This window comes from Carcharhinus amblyrhynchos, chromosome 25 (assembly GCF_965287045.1).
Source record: "Carcharhinus amblyrhynchos chromosome 25, sCarAmb.v2.hapA, whole genome shotgun sequence".
Classification (NCBI taxonomy): Eukaryota; Metazoa; Chordata; class Chondrichthyes; order Carcharhiniformes; family Carcharhinidae; genus Carcharhinus; species Carcharhinus amblyrhynchos.
The window spans coordinates 38,487,261-38,508,619 of NC_137348.1; the positions used below are offsets into that span (position 1 = coordinate 38,487,261).

The 21,359-nt window shown below is 44.7% G+C and overlaps 1 protein-coding gene across 2 annotated transcripts in view; it reads right to left on the reverse strand.

Moving 5' to 3' along the window:
* The window catches only part of abca2 (ATP-binding cassette, sub-family A (ABC1), member 2), a 508,234-nt gene that overhangs the window by 199,386 nt on the left and 287,489 nt on the right, over positions 1–21,359 (reverse strand). For both annotated transcript variants that reach the window (XM_080212375.1, XM_080212373.1), the window contains exons 8-9: positions 8,605–8,823; positions 2,069–2,385 (exon numbers count right to left, since the gene is read on the reverse strand). In XM_080212375.1, coding sequence (XP_080068501.1) covers positions 2,069–2,385; positions 8,605–8,823 — 536 coding nt within the window. The remainder of the gene's footprint in view (positions 1–2,068; positions 2,386–8,604; positions 8,824–21,359) is intronic.

Genomic DNA, 21,359 nt, shown 5'->3' on the forward strand with positions numbered 1-21,359 from the left:
AGCATCTGCAATATTCTGCGTTTCATCAAAATACAATGTTTTGTTTGTAACCAGGAGGCCATTGAAAAAAAAAACTTCAGACCAACTGTTGTACAATAAAGAGAACAAACATTTCAGCTTTTCACTGAACATTGCTCAAAATCCACATATTTAAATGAGAATAAAAATGATGATAGCAAGAGGCTTACTGATGATGACCTTAGCAAGAGGTTATTCCAAGAACATTTTTTGCTAGTTACGAGTGAAATTGTTTTCCACTGATAAGAAACACAGCAAAGAGGGTGTCACACAGTTTGGGAATCGTTTTGCCATCTGTCCATTTTAAGGACTTGGATATCGACAAAGCCTTGCCTAGGAGGAGTTAAATTCTCAAGTCAGTGACCCCCACCCCAATGTTTGGGAATCCACTGGCAGACAAATTCGTCGGAATTCTCTGGCTATCCACGCCGGTGGGATCATCCTGTCCTGCTGAGGGTGCACCCCGCCGTGGGTTTCTCAGTGGCGTGGGGTGGAATCAATGGGAAATCCCATTGAACAGCAGCAGGGCCAAGATCTTGCCACCGGCAAGTGGAGCGCAGCCACCCACTGCCGAGAGAAAGGTGGCTGGGAGGTCAGAGGACTTGTATTTGGTATGCAAGTTATTTCACTTAGGGACCAATCAATAGGCTATTCGTTAGGCAAGTCTGACTATTCAGAAAAACTCATTACTGTTGACAAACCCTATTGATCTGTGAGAATCATAGAATAGAATCATAGAATCCCTACAGTGCACAAAGAGGCCATTCAGCCCACCAGCCTGCAGTAACAACATTCGTACCAGGCCTTACCCCATAACCTCCGCTAATCCCTCTGACACTAAGGGGCAATTTAACATGTCCAATCCACCTAACCAGCTCATCTTTGGAGAAGGGCTTTTAAAAATCAGAGTACAGACAGGGAAAACGCCAGCAGAATATACATCTATCCCAGACAGTGGGACAGCATGCAGAGAGATTGGTCTGACAAACTGAGCATGACAGTCTACTGAAATAGGTTCAGTGATCATGTATTCTGGTGAGAGGTTGGCAAAATGGGAATGTCGTTGGTCTAGTAATCCAGAGGCCCAGGCTGGTGTTGTGGGGATATGGGTTCAAATCCCACCCTGGCAGCTGATGGAATATAGATTCCACTGGGGCCATGGATTTCTGTGCACTGACATCTACCCAGGGGGAGTGCCATCTCCTTGCAGTCCATTCTAGAATGCCAGAAAGGAGTTCCAATCTGCCCCTTCACCAATGAAGGTTCAGGCCACCTGAGTTCCAGTGAGTTCAGAGGGAACTAAAAAATAGTAACGATCCCCCCACAACTAAAGTCTTTTTTTCCAATATTGTGGATTGATATCAGAAAAATAACTGTTTTACAGAAGTTTATTTATTAGTGTCACAAGTAGGCTTACTGCAATGAAGTTACTGTGAAAATCCCCTAGTCGCAATAATGCAAACAATGGACTTTATTTAATGCCAGAACACAGGTCAGAATGTGTCTATCATACTAAACGCACAAAGGGAAATGGTGGGTGAATGCTGACGTGTAAACTAATCAACAATGTCGCTCTGATGAGATTAACTGATGCAAACTCAGAAGAGATGAGAGGTGGATGTTTAGTGATGGGCAATGGAATGTATAATTTAAGTTTATTTATTAGTCACAGTCGGCTTACATTAACATTACAATGAAGTTACTGTGAAAATCTCCTAGTAGCCACACTCCGGCAGCTGTTCAGGTACACAGAGGGAGAATTTAGCACAACCAATGCACCCAAACAGGACGTCTTTCAGATTGTGGGAGGAAACCCACGCAGACACAGGGAGAACGTGCAGACTCTGCACAGGATGTGATCCAAGCCGGGAATCGAACCTGGGTCCCCAGTGCTGTGAGGAAGCAGTGCTAACCACGGTGCCACTGTATGGTGCCATGAATTTGGTCCACGAATGAAATAGAGATTGAGAATGTCAAAAATTGACCATGAGAATCTCTTTTATATCAATTTCCCCCACAGTAGTAGGTTGATGTCAGTGAGTCATTTTACCTGTTATTCCCACAGAGGATTGGCTGAAGGCCAGCCCACAGTTGGACAAAGGCTGAAAACTGAGTGTGGGGATTCTCCTTCTCGGCCTCCTCTCCCTCCTCCGAAGTGGCATTGGTGCTGGTGAAGTTGCTGCTCCAGTTGGTGTTGTTGGCAGTAGTTGGTGGGCTTTTGCCAGCACAGGCCCCCTTTGGGAGCAGCCTGGCCAGTCCCGATAAGGCATCGACATCTTTCAGAATCTTCTCCACTTCAATGAGGTCTTCCAGTAAGGCCCGAAGGTGATGTTGAACTGCTGTGCTGTTCACCTCGTTCAACTTGAGCTGCACGTGGGGAAGAGAAGAATTACACCACAGTCGCAGCAGATATCCAGCATGGTAGATCATAACCAGTATAACCGTTACAACCAATAGATTTTAACAAATGTGGTGGTTATTCATATTATTTGACACATTGTGTGATCTTACGACCCATTCACGTCACATTTCCACAGTAGTGAAGTTGCAGAATTTGGCAGCCAGCCAAATCTCCATTCACTGCGGAAGGATGGAAAAATCCCATCACTGTGAATGGTGGTAAGATTCCAGCCACACACAGCACAAAGAAATGTACAGCATAGGAACAGGCCCTTCAGCCCTCCAAGCCCATGCTGATCATTGTGCCCTCACTAAACTTTAAAAAAAACCTTCTGCCCTTATTTGCTCCATATTCTTCTATTCCCTCCCTATTCATGTACCTTGCAGACGCCTCTTAAATGTTGCTAATGTGCCTGCATCCACCACCTTCTCTGGCAGCGCGTTCCAGCATTACCTTGTGGCTGAACCTTGTGTATGTGTCAATGTAAATTGGTATTTTAGGTTTAATTTCCAGGTTAGTTAGCAAACACTCTTCCAATTTTGCAAATTTTAATATATTGTCTTTTTTAATCAAACGCCCCAGGGGGTTACTAAGTCACCACAAGGTAAGTTATCACTCAGGTTGATTGATGTGCAGTGTACTGTTAATCAGATACACTTGCAGCATATACTAATAGAAATTAAGAACTTGAAAGTCCAGACAATATTTATTTTTGTCAGGCTACTCATCAGTGTTTAATCATATGAAAGATATTGGTTCCAGTTCTTCGCTCTAACATGTATCCTTGGGGCAGCATGGTGGCTAGCACTGCTGCCTCACAGCACCAGGGACCTGGGTTCAATTCCAGCCACGGGCAACTATCTGCGTGGAGTCTGCACGGGTTTCCTCCAGATGCTGCGGTTTCCACTCTCAGTCCAACGAAGCGTGGGTTAGCTGCATTGGCCACGCAAAATTGCCCTTTAGTGTCCAGAATGCAAAGGTTAGAGGGATTAGTGGGATAAATATGTGGATAGACCCTGGGTGGGACTGTTGTCAGTGCAGACTCGATGGGCTGAATAGCCTCTTTTTGTACTGTGGGGATTTTATGATTTCAAGAGGATAATTGTGCATGTATTTTAATCTAAGGATTGTGTTGAAAACTGGACAGACGTTAATACAAGCATGATAAACATGCAATCCGTAATTCAATTCAGCCTGACATTTAGCAATTCACGAATATCCTTTCTCACCCAGTTCCCTGTTCTGTCTTCACACTACGCTGTATTGTGTGAAACCTGCATAACAAGCCTCTCCAAAGCATAGAATCATAGAAACCCTACAGTGCAGAAAGGGGCCATTTGGCCCATCTGCACCGACCACAATCCCACCCAGGCCCTACCCCCATATCCGTACATATTATACCCACTAATCCCTCTAACCTACGCATCCCTGGACACTAAGGGGCAAATTTTTAACATGGCCAATCAACCTAACCCGCACACCTTTGGACTGTGGGAGGAAACCGGAGCACCCGGAGGAAACCCACACGGACACGAGGAGAATATGCAAACTCCACACAGACAGTGACCCGAGCCGGAAATGGAACCCAGGTCCCTGGAGCTGTGAAGCATATCCTGAAAACTCAGGGAAATCAAAGTAGACCAACAAAGAAGCGCCGTCATGGGGAAAAGATCTGAGTGGGGAAATAGGGTGCTAAAATACAGGCCAATAATGTTACACCTCATGCGCTATTTCCAGAGACCATGGGTGGAATTTTCCCATTTTCCTGCACAGGGGTGGGCAAAGCGGTGTTAAAACCGCCAGCCCCAATGGCAACGTTCTCTGCCGTACAGCTGGCAACTCCCTTCTCAACACCCCAGCCCCTGCACTGCTCCCTGAACACTGCCTGCCAGGTGCATGTCGTGGGAGATCAGTCATAATCCATGCCAGGTTCATGCCCCCCACAACATGGTGAATGAATAATGTAATGGAGGATGATTATCAGGCGTAGAGGCCTGATCATTAGATATAAACTTATTCTAATGGGGTTCCCAACACTGAGCGTTGGGAATCCTGTTGCATCACTAGCGGAGGGGGGGGGGGGGGGGGAGCAACTACAACAGGAGTTTCTGCTGATGTATAACGCGATTTGGGCCTCTTACGAGATTTTGCACTCCTGTCATGATTCACGCCTGATTAAATATGGGCGCAAAATCTCGGCTCGTGTTTTTAGGCAAGTGGGTTAGTGACATTCTATGGCCACTTGAATAAACTCCCCAATATGGTAAAGCATTTGAAATCAGTTTTTATAGTTCTGATAGCTACACCAGCTATCAATAACCACAGACCTTTTGCAGCATGTTGTACGTTATGAATAGCCGTGAGAGGCGCTGCAGTCAATAATGTGCAGAAGAATGAATGGCCAGAGTGAGTTACTAGTATATCGAGCGTGTTTGGGTGCCAATGGATAGGATAACAGCTTCACATGTTTGACACACTGGATCAAAACAAGTAAAGGTAGGACAAGATTGGATAACGCAGTCGACACAGGCTTGGTGGGCTGAAGAGCCCGTTCCTGTGCTGTACTGTTCTTTGTTAAAGGACCCACACATCTGGAAACACCCCTGACTACCTCTGTGGTTTTGTTTAGCTGACACCTTGCTCTCTTGTTGTGAAATGGAAGATGGTCCAGCAAACATTTAAGAATTATTATTTACACATTTCGAAGGTGTTTGTACGGCTGAAAAGGAAAGATCTTATAGAGCAATGTTAATTATTGGACTTGATTCAGTGCCAGACATTTTGTAATGACTGCGTTCCAAACCTAAGCTTTTTAGTAATGACACAACTCAGCGGGGTGTTCTTGCTCTTGACTGTCAATGGAAAACAGTCTCCAACACTGAAGGCCAAATTTCATTTTGTTTCCCCAGTTGTAAGCAACATTAGTAGGGGGTTATGAGTCACAGGCAGGGTGGGCGTGATTCACTGGGAAGCTCATCTAATCTCCAAGTTCAGTTGACAACAAGCACTTCAACTTCACTCTCACCATTCATCACATTAGCCAAACCCCTTGAGATTTTCTCACAATTGATCCCACGCACTGAATTCTCCATCTGAACTTTTCAGAAAATACGGGGGGGGGGGGGCAGTTTGTTTCGAGCCGGAAGCGCTCACATCACCATCTGATGGAACATCAACACACGTACTTGTGCAAACAGAGACATGCTGCTGAAGCCTTTTGCTCTGCACTCGTCAGAACAAACAGAAGAACGCCAAATTTCAAACAATTTCCCAAGCCCCCGGGGTAATTGAAAACAGCTGCAGGACTCGAACATAACCCTATTGTTTACAGAGTGCCAATGATTTCTCCATGGCAATACCTCAGCCAGAGTTGAGTCAGTTGACCAATGACCTGTAGTGGAAACTGTTGTGAATGTTGGAAATTTGGTATTCTTGTGCCTGTCTGGATGTGTGCAAGACAAAAAGCTTTGACAACATATCGCTGTTTTCAATCACACGCATTCTTCTCCAAAAGGGGCGGTGGGACAAGGTTTGCACTAGTGAGGTTGTACGTGTCGAATTCTTGGTTGCAACTTAGTCTTCACTGATTGAAAAAACAGTACTGTATGCTACTTCAGGGTTAAAGTCTGCAGCATATCAGAGAGTAAGTCTCCTGAAGGTCTTTGGTGTGAAATTAATACTTTAACTACTAGTGTGTACATTTGAGATACGAAAATTTGTAAATCTATATCTTACTTCCAGGAATATTGTTACGAGTGAGATGTTTCATAAGACAGTTAAGCTTCAGACCATCTCTTCAAATCAAGGTGAAATATAGTGATGAAAAGGGACATGTGACGTGTAAATGAATGCCCAGGGACACCAGCTGGCATTAAAATACAATCTGTCTCAAATCAAGTAGGAGAGGCCAATCAGGAGAGAAAAATAAAGTGAAGCACATCAGTCCTTTATATTATTTGTTCATCTGTAGCACCTGGACATTGCTGGCTGGCCAGCATTTATTGCCCATCCCCAATTGACTGAGGGCAGTTCAGGGTCAACCATATTGCTGTGGCTCTGAGTCACACGTAGGCCAGGCCAGATTTGGACAGTGAGTGAACCAGATGGGTTTTTCCGACAATCAACAATGGTTTCGTGGCCATCAGTAGATTCTTAATTCCAGATTTTTTAAATCAAATTCAAATTCCACCATCCGCCGTGCAGGATTCGAACCCGGGTCCCCAGAACATTAGCTGAGCTCCTGGATTAATAGTCTAGCGATAATACCACTAGGCCATCACCCCCCCTAATATGATTAACCCAGTAAAGCCCAAGAGCTGAAGACCTCTCTTCATTACCTCACCAACCTCCTTGGGACTGGTCATTCAATATATTTAACCTGTTTTACCTAATGGGGTTTATTAGTGTTATATGAAAAGGAATTTTAACTGTCAAAACAATTACGCTTATAATTCCTCTTTGTGAATGTACAAGGAACCAAATCAGTGCCATATCCCCTTGAATTTAATGTTCTGATTAACATGGAATTTGTCAATTGTCTGGCACTGTGACACGTGTTTATTCCATCAAACTACGCGACGTCTCTTTAAGCCTCATCTGCTTTATTAAATCATTCTAAACAGAAGCAGATTCACTTTCACAACAAGTACCTCTCCATGGCAGCAGGTTATTAGTCAGTGCAGGAGGGCATCGGGCTGAGACTTTCCATACCAATTTGCCTCTCACTTTCAGGGCACAAGGCATCCCTCTCGTAAACGCATCCTAAAATGGCTGGCACAACATCTCGAACTTGCCACGTCTGTGAAATTGTGGCTCTCTTAGTTCCCTCTAAAAGAATCGAGCAGTGCAGGGCAAGGCCATCATGTCTGTTCTGACACTTTGAAAGAGCCAAAGGATAAAGCCCCAGCCCTCCAGATCCCTCTACAAAATCCTGAAATGTTTTCCCTTCGAGAGACCAATTTACTTTTAAATTTACAACTGAATCTGCTTCCACCGTCCTTTCAATAAGTACATTCAGTACCTTAATTCACTGCATGGAAGAATTTCTCATCTCCTCTCAAGTTCAATTGAACATAAATCCATGCCCTCTGTTTGTCAACACCTTTGTCAATGGGAATAGTTTTTCTCTATCCAATGCCATCAAAATCCTCGTGGATCTGGATGCCTCTATTAAATCTCCCCTTAAACTTCTCTGCTGTACGAAGCGCTATCTTAGGTTCTCCATGTTATTTGAGGACCCTCATCCTAGCACCATTCTAGATAATTCCTTCTGTATCCTTTCCAAGGTTTCACATCTTCTTAGACGTGTAGTGACCAGGGTTCGACAGAATACTGCAGCAGCAGCCTAATCAGTGACTTACACATAAAGTATTTCCTAACATGAATAATTGAATCTCCCCATTGAGAGTACAACCTAAGAAATTTACCTCACATCTTTGCATGCCATCCTTCGCTTAGTCATGTAATAAGTGATAGCCATGGCAGAGGCGATGGCCTCGTGATATTATCGCTAAACTATTAACTCAGAAACTCAGTTAATATTCTGGAGAGCTGGGTTCGAATCCCATCACAGCAGATGATGGAATGTGAATTCATTAAGATATATTTGGAATTAAGAATCTACTGATGACCATGAAACCATTCTTAATTCTTGGAAGAACACACCTGGCTCAGTAATGTCCTTTAGGGAAAGAAATCTGCCGTCCTTACCTGGTCTGGCCTACATGTGACTCCAGAGCCACAGCAATGTGGTTGACTTAAAAATGCCCTCCAAGGGCAATTAGGGATGGGCAATAAATTCTGGTCAGTCAGCGACGCCCATGTCCCACGAGTGAATAAAAATGTGAATCAAGGACACTGCTATTGTAAGTAAATTTAGCACAATAAATGTCTCAATGCATCAGAGCTTCCTGATGTCTTAAAGTGGAGCTAGACACCTTGATGGACAATCAAATGTATCTTCTCCAGTTGTGTAAATTTGACTCACTGGGACATTGCACAGAGAGGGACTCTTGTTGAGCAAAAGAATAAGATCATGGGAATAAAAACAGGATAAGGCGTGTATCAAGATGCCCAACTCTAATACAGTGGGAAATGACAGGACATTGGAATAAGCAGTAAGGTTCAAGACCGAAAAGAGACAAAGTTTCTTTCCCACCCAGCGACAAGATCTAAACATGACTCACCTTGTCCACAATTTTCTGGATGTCCACTTGGCTTTTGAGTTTATTGGCAAGTTCCTGAAAATGCTCCTTCCGCACTTTGGTGGTGGTGTTACAAACCGCTGCCCGGTAACTGGTTAGCCGAGGCTTCTGAGAGGCAGGGATCACTAGGATCTTTTGCAGGTCGTCCTGTTTATCATTACACGTCAGGTATTCCAATACTTTGGGCACGAACAAAATATTCTAGAAATCAGAACCAAAAAGTTTCATCAATTGTGGAGGAGAAAAGAACAGAAAAAGAATAGAAAGGCACAGTGGCACAATGGCTAACATCATTGCCTCATAGCAGCAGGGACCCAGGTTTAATTCCCAGCCTGGGTCATCGTCTGTGTGGAGTTTGTACATTCTTCCCATGTCTGCATGGGTTTCCTCTCGCCGCTCCAGTTTCCTCCCACAGTCCAAAGATGTGCTGATTAGGTGGATTGGCCATGCTGAGCTGACACTAGTGTCAGGGTGATTAGCTGGTAAATGTGTAGGGTTATGGGAATAGGGCCAAAGTGGGATTGTGGTTGGTGCAGACTCAATGGGCCGAATGGCCTCCTCCTGCACTGTAGAGATTCTATGATCCTATGAGAAATAATGCACCATCCCATTTATGTTACATTTACCACGTTGAGAAGATTCCTGTAAATACGTCTTTGCCTAATACTAATTGGAACCACGGAGCCTTGATGGATGAAAAAATGTGTTTTAATCCTTCTCTTTAATTCATGGCATAATGTAGTGATGAGAAGGGGATATGTGACCTGTAAACGCATGACTGAGCGCACCAGCTTGCACTAAAATACAATCCAATTCTAATCAAGCCAGCAGCAGCAAATCAGAGAGAAAAATAAAATGAAGCGTATCAATCCTTTATGTGAAGTTAATACGATTAATCAAATAAAGCCCAAGGGCTGAAGCTCAAAACAGTCATAGAGACTTACAGCATGGAAACAGGCCCTTCGGCCCAACTTGTCCATGCCGCCCTTTTTTTAAAAAAAACGCCTCAGCTAATTCCAATTGCCTGCATTTGGCCCATATCCCTCTATATCCATCATATCCATGTAACTATCCAAATTGTTTCTAAAAGATAAAATTGTACCCACCTCTATTCCTACCTCTTCCAGGTGCTCACCACCCTCTGTGTGAAAAAATTGCCCCCTGGATACTTTTATATCTCTCCTCTCTCACCTTAAACCTATGCCCTCTAGTTTTAGACTCCCCTACCGTGTCTATACCCCTCATTATTTTATAGACCTCTATAAGGTCATCTCGCAGTCTCCTATGCTCCAGAGAAAAATGTCCCAGTCTATTCATCCTCTCCTTATAACTCAATCCATCAAGTCCCAGTATCATCCTAGTAAGTCTTCTCTCCACTCTTTCTAGTTTAATAATATCCTTTCTATAATAGGGTGATCAGAATTGCACACAATATACCAAGTGTGGCCCTACTAATGTCTTGAACAACTTCAACAAGACGCCCCAACTCCTGTATTCAGTGTTCTGGCCGATGAAACCAAGCATGCCCAATGGCTTCTTCTCCACTCTGTCCACCTGTGACTCCACTTTCAAGAAGCTATGAACATGTACCCCTCGATCTCTTCATTCTGTAACTCTCCCCTGTGCCCTGCCATTAATTCAGTAAGTCCTACCCTGGTTCAATCAACCAAAATGCACCACCTCACATTTGTCTAAAATAAACTTCATCTGCCATTCATCAGCCCACAGGCCCAATTGATCAAGATCCCATTGCAATTGGAGATAGCTTTCTTCACCGTCCAATCTTGGCGTCATCTGCAAACTTAGTAACCATGCTCCCTGTATTCTCATCCAAATCATTAATATAAATTATCTGATCCCTGAGGCATACTGCTGGTCACAGGCCTCTAGTTTGAAAAACAACCCTCTACAACCACTCTCTGGCATCTGTCAAACAAAATGGAAATTTTGTTTCCATTTAGATACCTCACCCTGGATACTGACAGATTTAACTTTATGCAACAACCTACCATGCGGTAGGTTGCTGAAGTCTTCGCAGACAACATCAGCTGCACTGCTCTCATCTACCTTATTGGTTACCCGTTCAAAAAACTCAATTAAATTTGTAAGACATGATTTTCCATGTACAAAACCATGCTGACTGTCCTAATCAGTCCTTGTGTCTCCAAATGCCTGTAGATCCTGTCTCTCAAAATACCTTCCAACAATTGGCCCACCACAGATGTGAGGCTCACTGGCCTGTGATTCCCCAGCATTTCCTTGCAGTCCTTTTTAAACAAAGGCGCAACATTTGCCACTCTCCAATCCTCAGGCACCTCACCTGTGACTATCGATGATCCAAATATCTCGGCTAGGGGACCTGCAATTTCCTCCCACAACATCCTGGGATATACTTCATCAGGTCCTAGGGATTTATCTACCATGATGCGGTTTAAGACTTCCAGCACCTCCTCCTCTACAATATGTACACTCCTCAAGACATCACTATTTATTTCCCCAAGTTCCCTAACATCCATGCTTTTCTCAACAGTAAATACTGATAAGAAATATTCATTTAGGGTCTCACCCATCTCTTGTGGATCTGCATGTAGATGACCTTGTTGATCCTTAAAGGGCAAAAGAGTAACAAGTGAGAGAATAAGGCCTCTTATGTATTTATAGAAGGTCTTTGGATTCTCTTTTGCCTTATCTGCCAAAACAATTTTGAGCCCCCTTTTTGCCCTCCTGGTTTCTCTCAACTCTTTCCTCAGATGAAGAGCTTATCTGATGAAGTAAGCTTGAACAGGTTGGGGTTATACCCAGTGGAATTTTGAGGGTGCATGGTGGGACAGTGGTTAGCACTGCTGCCTCACAATGCCAGAGAACCAGGATCGGTTCCCAGCTTGGGTCACTTTCAATGTGGAGTCTGCACATTCTCCCCGTATCTGTGTGGGTTTCCTCCAAGTGCTCCGGTTTCCTCCCACAGTCTGAAAGATGTGCTGGTAAGGTGGAGTGACTGTGCTAAATTCTCCGTCAGTGTACCCGAACAGGCGCCGGAGCATGGCGACTAGGGGATTTTCATAGTCACTTCATTGCAGTGTTAATGTGAACCTACTTGTGACCCTAATAAATAAACTTTAAAACTTAATACAAAAACAACTGGAATAGTTATATTGATGTAGAGAGCTCATTTAAGAAGTAGAGGGTGGGATTTTATGGCCTTGCTCGATCCGAGACCAGAAAATCCCACCCAAGGTCAATGGAGCTTCCCATTGTCCATCTTCTGTCTGTGTGGAGTTTACGCATTCTCCCCGTGTCTGCGTGGATTTCCTCCAGGTGCTCTAGTTTCCTCTCACAGTCAAAAGATGTGCGTGTTAGGTGCACTGGCCATGCTAAATTGCCCTTTAGTGTCAGGAGAACTAGCTAGGGTAAATAGGGATTATGGAGATAGAACCTGGGTGGGATTGTGGTTGGTGCAGACTCGATGGGCCAAATGGCTTCCTTCTGCACTGTAGGAGTCTATGAGATCCTGAGGGGATTTGACAGGGTAGATTCCGGGAGAGGATGTTTCATCTTGTAGCGGAAGACTAGAGCTAGAGGACACAGTTTAAGGATTAGAGGCCTCCTTATTAAGATAGAGAAAGGGAGAATTATTTTTCTGTCAAAAGGGTCTGTGAAATTCTCTCAGCCAGAGAGTAGTGGGGCCTGCGATACTGAATTTATTCACGGCCATGGAAGAATTCGAAAACAAGGATGAGAACATTAAAACCCTGGAGTTGCCGGACTGGAAGGTAATGTGTGCCAGTTAGCATAGAGCTGATGGATACATGTTGCAGAATCCTTTCCAGTTTAAGCAGGTCCACACCACTTAATCTAACAGGCAATTAGATCTGCAAATATAGGAATAAATGGAGTTCCCTCATCGCCACCCACAGCAACTCATTCCGCTTGGTTTTTTCGCTAATGTGAAAACTCATGTTCAAGGACTGACAGAAATGGCTTAAAATGAATGATGTGGATCTGAGTTCCTTTGAGTGTTTAAAAGGAACCCCCCTGAGGGTGGGACTGACACTACTGGAAGTGTCACTTGGCTCCATCCTGTCAGAATCAATTCGGTGAGCTGGGGCTGTTGCATTAATGCTCAATTTGGCAATAAAATGGGACGGCACGGGTGGCACAGCGGTTGGCACTGCTGCTTCACAGCGCCAGGGACCCCGGTTCAATTCCTGGCTTGAGTCACTGTCTGTGCAGCATCTGCACACTCTCCCCTTGTCTGCGTGAGTTTCCTCTGGGTGCTCCAGTTTCCTTGCACAGTCCGAAAGATGTGCTGGTTAGGTGAACTGGCCAGGCTAAATTCTCCCTCAATGTACCTGAACAGGTGCCGGAGCGTGGCGACTAGGGGATTTTCACAGTAACATCATTGCAGTGTTAATGTAAGCCTACTTGTGACAGTAATAAATAAACTTTAAACTCCTCCATAAATCATTGGCAATATTATCCCACAAAACAGCCAATCTTGCTTGTGGGTTGGTGAAATGTTTAGTAATGATGTACAGAAGCATTGTTACTCAGATAAAAAAAAATGCTCGCTCTGAAATCAGGAGCCACATATTCTCTGCTGAAATCTCACACCTGCCAAATTTGGTAAACCAAATCCTCCCGTTCTACTTGTTAAGAGTAGATGGCTACCAAATGTGGATGGGACGCATGGTATCAAATGGCCATTCAGTCCATCATTCCAAAAGTGCGTGGGTCAGGCTGATTGGTGTGCTAAATTGTCCCTTAGCGTCAGAGGGGGTTAACAGGGTAAATACATGGGGTTAAGGAGAGAGGGCTTGGGTCGGATTTCCACAGTAGGGAAAAAATAGTAAAACTGGGGGACAACTGGCAATGCTTCCAAAGAGTCTCATGTGTCTTAAAAGGGAATTCCAGTCGGTACCAGTACTAGTTATTTCTCAAGTTTCACTATTTTCCCCTATGGGCTGTTCCTACTGCTAATTCTTCTTTTTCAAGTATCTTTCCAATTCCATGTTGAAGGTTCAGGCTGAATCTGGCACAACGGTTAGCACTACTGCCTCACAGCACCAAGGACCTGAGTTCAATTCCTGGCTTGGGTCACTGTCTGTGCGGAGTCTGCACGGGTTTCCTCTGGGTGCTCCGGTTTCCTCCCACAGTACAAAAGACATGCTGGTTAGGTGTATTGGTCATGCTAGAGTGTGGCGACTAGGGAATTTTCACAGTAACTTCATAGCAGTATTGATGTAAGTCTATTTGTGACAAATAAACTTTACAATATACATTAATGATCTGGACGAAGGAATTGAATGTAATATCTCCAAATTTGCAGACGACACTAAGTTGGGTGGCAGTGTGTGTTGTGAGGAGGATGTTAAGAGGCTACAGGGTGACTTGGACAGGCTGAGTGAGTGGGCAAATACTTGGCAAATGCAATATCATGTGGATAAATATGAAGTTACCCACTTTGGTAGCAAAAACAGGAAGGAAGATTAACTGAATGGCGGCAGTTTAGGAAAAGGGAAAGTGCAACATGACCTGGGTTTCATGCTGGAACAGTTGCTGAAGGTTGGCATGCAGGTACAGCAGGCAGTGAGGAAAGCTAATGGCATGCTGGCCTTCGTAGCAAGAGGATTTGAATATTGGAGTAAGGATGTCTTGCTGCAGTTATACAGGGTCTTGGTGAGGCCACACCTTGAGTACTGCATGCAATTTTGGTCTCCTGAGCTGAGGAAGGACATTCTTGCTATTGAGGGAGTCCAGCGATGCGAGTCCAGAATGCTTCCCAGAATGACAGAACTGGCATATGAAGACAGACTGGATTATTGGGCTTGTACTCAGTGGAAATTTGAAGAATGAGAGGGGATTTCATAGAAACATATAAAATCCTGATGGGACTGGAGAGGTGAGATGTGAGAAGAATGTTCCTGATGCTGGGGAGGTCCACAACTTGGACACACAGTCTAAGAATAAGGGGTAAGCCATTCAGGACTGAGATAAGCAAGAGTTTCTTCACTCAGAGTTGTGAATTTGTAGAATTCTCTACCACGGAAAGCTGTTGGGGCCAGTTTGTTAGATACGTTCAAAAGGGAACTGGACATGGCTCTTGCGGCTAAATGGATCAGTAGGTATGGAGTGGGATACTGGAAATGCATGATCAACCCTGATCATATTGAATGGTGGTGCAAGCTCAAAGGGCCGAATGGCCTATGAAGAAGGGGGGCTAGAATATGCTAACAAAACATATGACCATAGATTTAGGAACACTAATACAATACTGACCGAAGAATGAATGACCTTGGACTATGGGAACACTGATAAGGGCTGCTGCTATAGTCAGCTTTATAAGATTAACAAGTACTTTTCATTTAAAAAACATGTATTTTGAATTTATGAAATGAATGAAGTTTGATGTAGGATTTTGTGAAACTTCAGTCAATGACAAAATACAGCAGGCCTGGGTGGGAGAGATTTTCGAGAAACAATGGTTCCATCATAGACAGTTATCAGCAGTGGTCGGGAACAGGATGGCTACCAATGCCAATTTGATGATTCGAGCTATACAGCCCCAAGGTGATAATGGAAGGCAGACATAAGGATTTCTCAGGGTTGGCTGAGGGTCACATGGGTTCAATTTGGTGGGAATCATTCTCCTGTTTCACTGTCCAGCGTCCCACGTTGCAAGGCAACAGGAGGAGGGTAACGTCCGTAATTAATAACAAATGAAATCCCATTAAGTCAAGATATATATTGTTATTGGCTGGAGTTAATGACAGGTTTATTGTTTATTGGATTATGTCCACCAGTAAGGTGGGAGAACTGATTTTGTAACTGTATAATTGTCCTGCGAAGGCTTTGATTAGCACAGTGATAGCAGATGGCCCACATCCCCTATCTGGAGTGCTGACCTTCTTCATATCATTCTCCCATTCGATCATTTGGTTAAGTAAAGTCATGTCTTAAAATCAGTCCACTGCATTTCATGAACCTTTGTACAGCTTAAGTTTGAGCAATACATAGACTCAAGAGAAGACCTCTCCAACAACCTACTTCTGGACCTATTTTCTATGTTTCCGCCACCTTTCCAGGCAGTGCATTCCAGTTCAGAAATTGCAATGTGAAGAAACAGGTTCAAGCCTCACTTCAGAGACTCATGGGCAGAATCAGGACCAACACTGCAGCACGGTACTGAGTGAGGGCTCTGCTCTCAGGCGCGCTGTGACTCTGATGAGACATTTAGCGGCACAGATTCAAGATGAGAGTGGGAAAGTTTAAGAGAGATGGGCTGGGGACATTTTTCACGCAGAGCATGGTTGGGTGCCTGGAAAGTGCTGCCAGAGGGGGTGATGGAAGCAGGCACATTAACAACATTTAAGAGGCATCTGGATGGGTATGTGAATAGTGAGAGAGTAGAGGGATACAGACTGAGTAAGGGCAGAAGGTTTTCTTTTAGTTTAGTTAATGCATCATAATCAGCATGAGTTTGGAGGGCTGAAGGGCCTGTTCCTGTCCTGTACTTTTCTTTGTTCTAAATCTAAACCTCAGCGGCCCTCTCAAGTAAATGCAAAAAATATCATGGCACTGTTTCGAAGGATGATATTTCCCTGGTACCCTGGCTGATATTTACCCTTCAAACAGCACCTTTGAACAGATTATATGGTCATTATCACATTGACATCTGCCAGCAAATTAGCAATGGCATTTCCTACATTACAACTGTGCCTATACTTTAGAAAGTACTTCACTACTGAAAACTGACTAGATTTATTACTGTCACATGTATAAGAGTACATGCGACAAAGCATACTGTACATAAAGAAGAAAAGGGCAGGGTGCAGAATGTCGTGTTACAGTCAAAGCTAGGGTGTAGAGAAAGATCAATTTAATACAAAGTAGGTCCATTCAAAAGGCTGATGGCAGCAGGGAAGATGCTGTTCTTGAGTCGGTTGGTACATGACCTCAGATTCAGATTCTTATATCCTTTTCCTGATGGAAGAAGGTGAAAGAGAGAATGTTGGGATGTTTAGGGGCATCCTACAGTCAGGCAAGATGCTGTTGAAATGGAAGTTTTTTTTAACCCTTTGTAGATTACTGCAAATCCTTTAAAAGATGAATAAATAGATATTAATTTAATTTCTGCCCTTGTGGGGCAATCTAGAACAAGAGGTCACAGTTATAGGTTGAGGGGCCTCAGCTTTTTACCATTTATATAGATGATCTGGAGGAGGGAACCGAGTGTAGGGTGTCGAAATTTGCTGATGACACCAAGATTGGTGGAACGGCAAATTGTGTGGAGGGTGTGGAGAGTCTACAGAAGGATCTAGATAGGCTGGGCGAATGGGCCAGGAAATGGCAAATGGAATTTAATGTTGGCAAGTGTGAGGTGGTCCATTTTGGTAGGAATAATGGTAGGAAGGACTATTACTTACATGGCAAAAAACTGCAGCAGGCGACGGTGCGGAGGGACCTCGGGGTCCTTGTGCATGAGTTGCAAAAACCCAGCTTGCAGGTGCAGCAGGTGGTCAGGAAGGCGAATGGGATGCTGGCCTTCATAGCGAGGGGGATTGAATATAAAAGTAGGGAGGTCTTGCTGCGGCTGTATAGGGCATTGGTGAGGCCGCAGCTGGAGTACTGTGTGCAGTTTTGGGCGCCGTACTTATGCAAGGATATTTTGGCCTTGGAGGGAGTGCAGAGGAGGCTTACTAGGCTGATACCGGAGTTGAGGGGGTTGAGCTATGAGGAGAGGCTGAATAAACTAGGCTTGTACTCGTTAGAGTTTAGAAGAATGAGGGGAGATCTCATTGAGACATATAAGATGATGAATGGGATGGATAGGATAGAGGTGGAGAGACTCTTCCCGCTCAGAAAGGATAGTAGGACTAGGGGGCACAGCCTCAACATAAAGGGGGGGCGGTTTAGAACGGAGTTGAGGAGGAACTTCTTCACTCAAAGGGTGGTGAATCTCTGGAATTCTCTGCCCGTTGAAGTGGTGGAGGCTACCTCGCTAAATATTTTTAAGACGCGGGTTGATGGGTTTTTGATAAGAGAGGGGATTAAGGGTTATGGGGAGAGGGCGGGAATGTGGAACTGAGCCACGACAGATCAGCCATGATCTTATTGAACGGCAGGGCAGGCTCGAAGGGCTAGATGGCCTACTCCTGCTCCTATTTCTTATGTTCTTATGTAGAAGGCGGTAGATTTAAAACTGAGATCAGGAGGAACAACTTCTCGCAGAACTTGTGGAACTCGTTGCCCCACAGCATGGTGGAATCTGAATCATTAAATGATTTCAACGAGATAGATATAGCTCTGATTTTACAAACAGGTTAAAGGGATATGGAGTACAGTTAGGGAGGTGGATTTGAGACTGGGGAGCGATCAGCCAGGATCTGATTGAATGGCAGAACAGGTCTGAAAGGCTGAATTGCCTACTTCTGCTCTTAATTCCATTGTTCCTATGTAATGGAACTGAATGGCCATCAGGAGGTAGATACTGCTACGTTGTCTGAAATTCCCAAATGGCCTCGAAGTTGCAATCACACAGGGCCTTAGTGAGCAGCGTGTGCAATTTTGGTCTCCTTTTCTGAGCAAGGATGGTCTTGCTCTCGAGGGGGTGTGGCGAAGGTTTACCAGGCCGATTCCGGGATGGCGGGACCGACGTACGAGGAGAGATTGACTAGGTCAGGATTGTTTTCGCCGGAGTTCAGATGAGTGAGGGGGGATCTCAGAGACGTCTAAAATTCTAACAGGATTAGACAGGGTAGGTGCAGGGAGGATGTTCCCCCTAGTGGGTGTGTCCAGAACCAGGATTTGAGGTAGAAACAGTGCAGGAAGTCTCGCAGATGAAACCTATGTCCGTTCGTACACGCCACCTACATTTTACAACACATCATCATTTCCAAAGCGCACACTGCCGCTACATGGCCATCCCGCCAACGTCACTGGGTCAAAATAAGGCAACTGCCTACCTATCTGCAACTTCACCACTGGGACTGTAGCTGATCAAGAAGGCAGCCCACAATCAACTTTACAAGGGAGACGAGGGCTGTCCAATAAATGCTGACTCTGCCAGCGATGGCAATGTACTGACAGTCACCACTGGAGAAAAGCAGCTCACCAAGCTCTCTTAGATGTCATCTCCCTCCTCTGCAACTGAGACGGATAATGGGAATGCTGGCCAAATTGCCAAATTCCTTCCAAGTTGCGCACACACACACATACTGTGACCCTAATTTATTTTGTTCATTTGTGGGATGCGTGTGTCACTGAGGCCAGCGTTTATTGCCCTCCCTAATTGCCCTTGAGAAGGCGGTGGTGAGCCACCTTCTTGATCCCTGTGGTGTAGAGACCACCCATAGTGCCGCTGAGGAAGAGAATTCCAGGATTAGGACAAATGTCACCACGAATCCACCTTCACTAGGCCAGTATGCTGCAATTCCCCAGCTAACACAATTGTGGAAAGCCTATCAGTGCATGGAGCAGTGGGTCACTTTCTCAGGGTGATAAATGACTGCGGCTTTACCAATCTCAGCCATATCCCAAGAAGAAGCTTGTTAAAAGATTGAGTCTACCCATTACAACGTTTTGTAAAGTAAATCAAGTGCGCTTAATCGATTCCAGTACCTCTCAACAGGCAACTCCTTATCTCCCTTAGTCATTCCTTCCTGGGCTGAGGATTTGAGGTAGACCACTTAGGACAGAGACATAGGGATATTTCTTCATCCAAGGAGTGGTGAGCCTGTGGAATTTGTCACCACAGAAAGCAATTGATGCCAAAACACTGAATGTATTGAACGGGTGGCTGGATATAGCACTTGAGGTGAATGGGATCAAAGGGTTAGGGGGAGAAAGCTGGATTGGGCTATTGAGTTGGACGATCAGCCATAATCGTGATGAATAGTGAAGCAGGCTGGAAGGGCCGAATGGCCTCCTCCTGCTCCTACCTTCTAACGTTTCTATGAGCAGCGAGTGGGGAGGATGGACGCAGGGATGAAGACAGTGTCCTGCTCTCATTTCATCAGCTTTCTCATCACTGAGCCTTCTCAATATGGTGTAGCAGCTATCACTAAATAAACCGAGCTCGGAAATATTACGCAAGGCAGAGGGTTTATATAGGTTACCACTGACTGGGAGGCTTTCAGTTTCTGCATTAAAATAGATGACCTCAAAAAAACATAATGCGGACTTACGTGAAAAGACCCACGGATTTCATTACGTTGTTTTTTTTTATCAAACCTAATCTTTTCAAGATGATTGTTCATAACTATGTTCTGCAAAACACAATTCCTGAGCTGTGCAAAGGTCAGGAATTCTAACATGACATTTTTAAATGATGTGACCACTCTCCTTCAGTGTGGGCAGTAAAATATATATGAATATCAATTATCTGACATTTGACTAATCCCGCAGGGAACGGAGATGCATCATTTCGGATGTCCTTGGCCAACATTTCAACAAGAATAATTTGCACAACCACTCCCCAGGAATCCATCACCAGGCAGTCTTTTCTTCCATCTCATACAGACAGCTAAAAGTGCCGAACAGGCAGGGAAAACTAACAGGAAAAGGAAAGTCTACTCTGTGGCCTCCGTCACAATAGACAAAGAAAGCATTTGCCATGCTTCTCTCAAGCTGGATTTTTCTATGACGCCTTAATTCCACTGTTGGTGGAGTTCTGTGCATTTGGTTTAGCTGTGGACTGGCTGGATGAAAATCAGTACTTTTCAATCCCCAGCGTAAAGGTAGAGTCCCAGATGCCCATAGACCGTCCCCCAATTTGAGGGGGAGAGCTGACTGGTGGTGATTTAACCCGAAGACCACCACACCTCAGGCAAGGGACAAGGTTCGGAAAGCAGGGCCTTCACAAATCTCAGCCAACAGGGGAATTGAACCTGCGCTGTTGGCGTCACTCTGCATCACGGACCAGCCATCCAGCAACCTGAGCGAACCAGTATCCCAGTGACATACAATGAAACAGCAGCAATTCTAACTTATCACAATTCATTCTCACACAGTTTCAAATTCTAAACTACAAGTCTCACAGATGAAATCTATGTCCGTTCGTACATGTCGCCTACATTTTACAACACATCATCATTTCCAAAGCGCACACTGCCACTACATGGCCATCCCGCCAACGTCACGGGGTCAAAATAAGGCAACTGCCTACCTATTTGCAACTTCACTACTGGGACTGCAGCTGTTCAAGAAGGCAGCCCACAAACAACCTTACAAGGGAGACAAGGGCTGTCCAATAAATGCTGACTCTGCCAGCGATGGCAATGTACTGACAGTCACCACTGGAGAAAAGCAGCTCACCAAGCTCTCTTAGATGTCATCTCCCTCCTCTGCAACTGAGATGGATCATGGGAATGCTGGCCAAATTGCCAAATTCCTTCCAAGTTGCGCACACACACACATACCGTGACCCTAATTTATTTTGTTCATTTGTGGGATGTGTGTGTCACTGAGGCCAGCGTTTATTGCCCTCCCTAATTGCCCTTGAGAAGGCGGTGGTGAGCCACCTTCTTGATCCCTGTGGTGTAGAGACCACCCATAGTGCCGCTGAGGAAGAGAATTCCAGGATTAGGACAAATGTCACCACGAATCCACCTTCACTAGGCCAGTATGCTGCAATTCCCCAGCTAACACAATTGTGGAAAGCCTATCAGTGCATGGAGCAGTGGGTCACTTTCTCAGGGTGATAAATGACTGCGGCTTCACCAATCTCAGCCATATCCCAA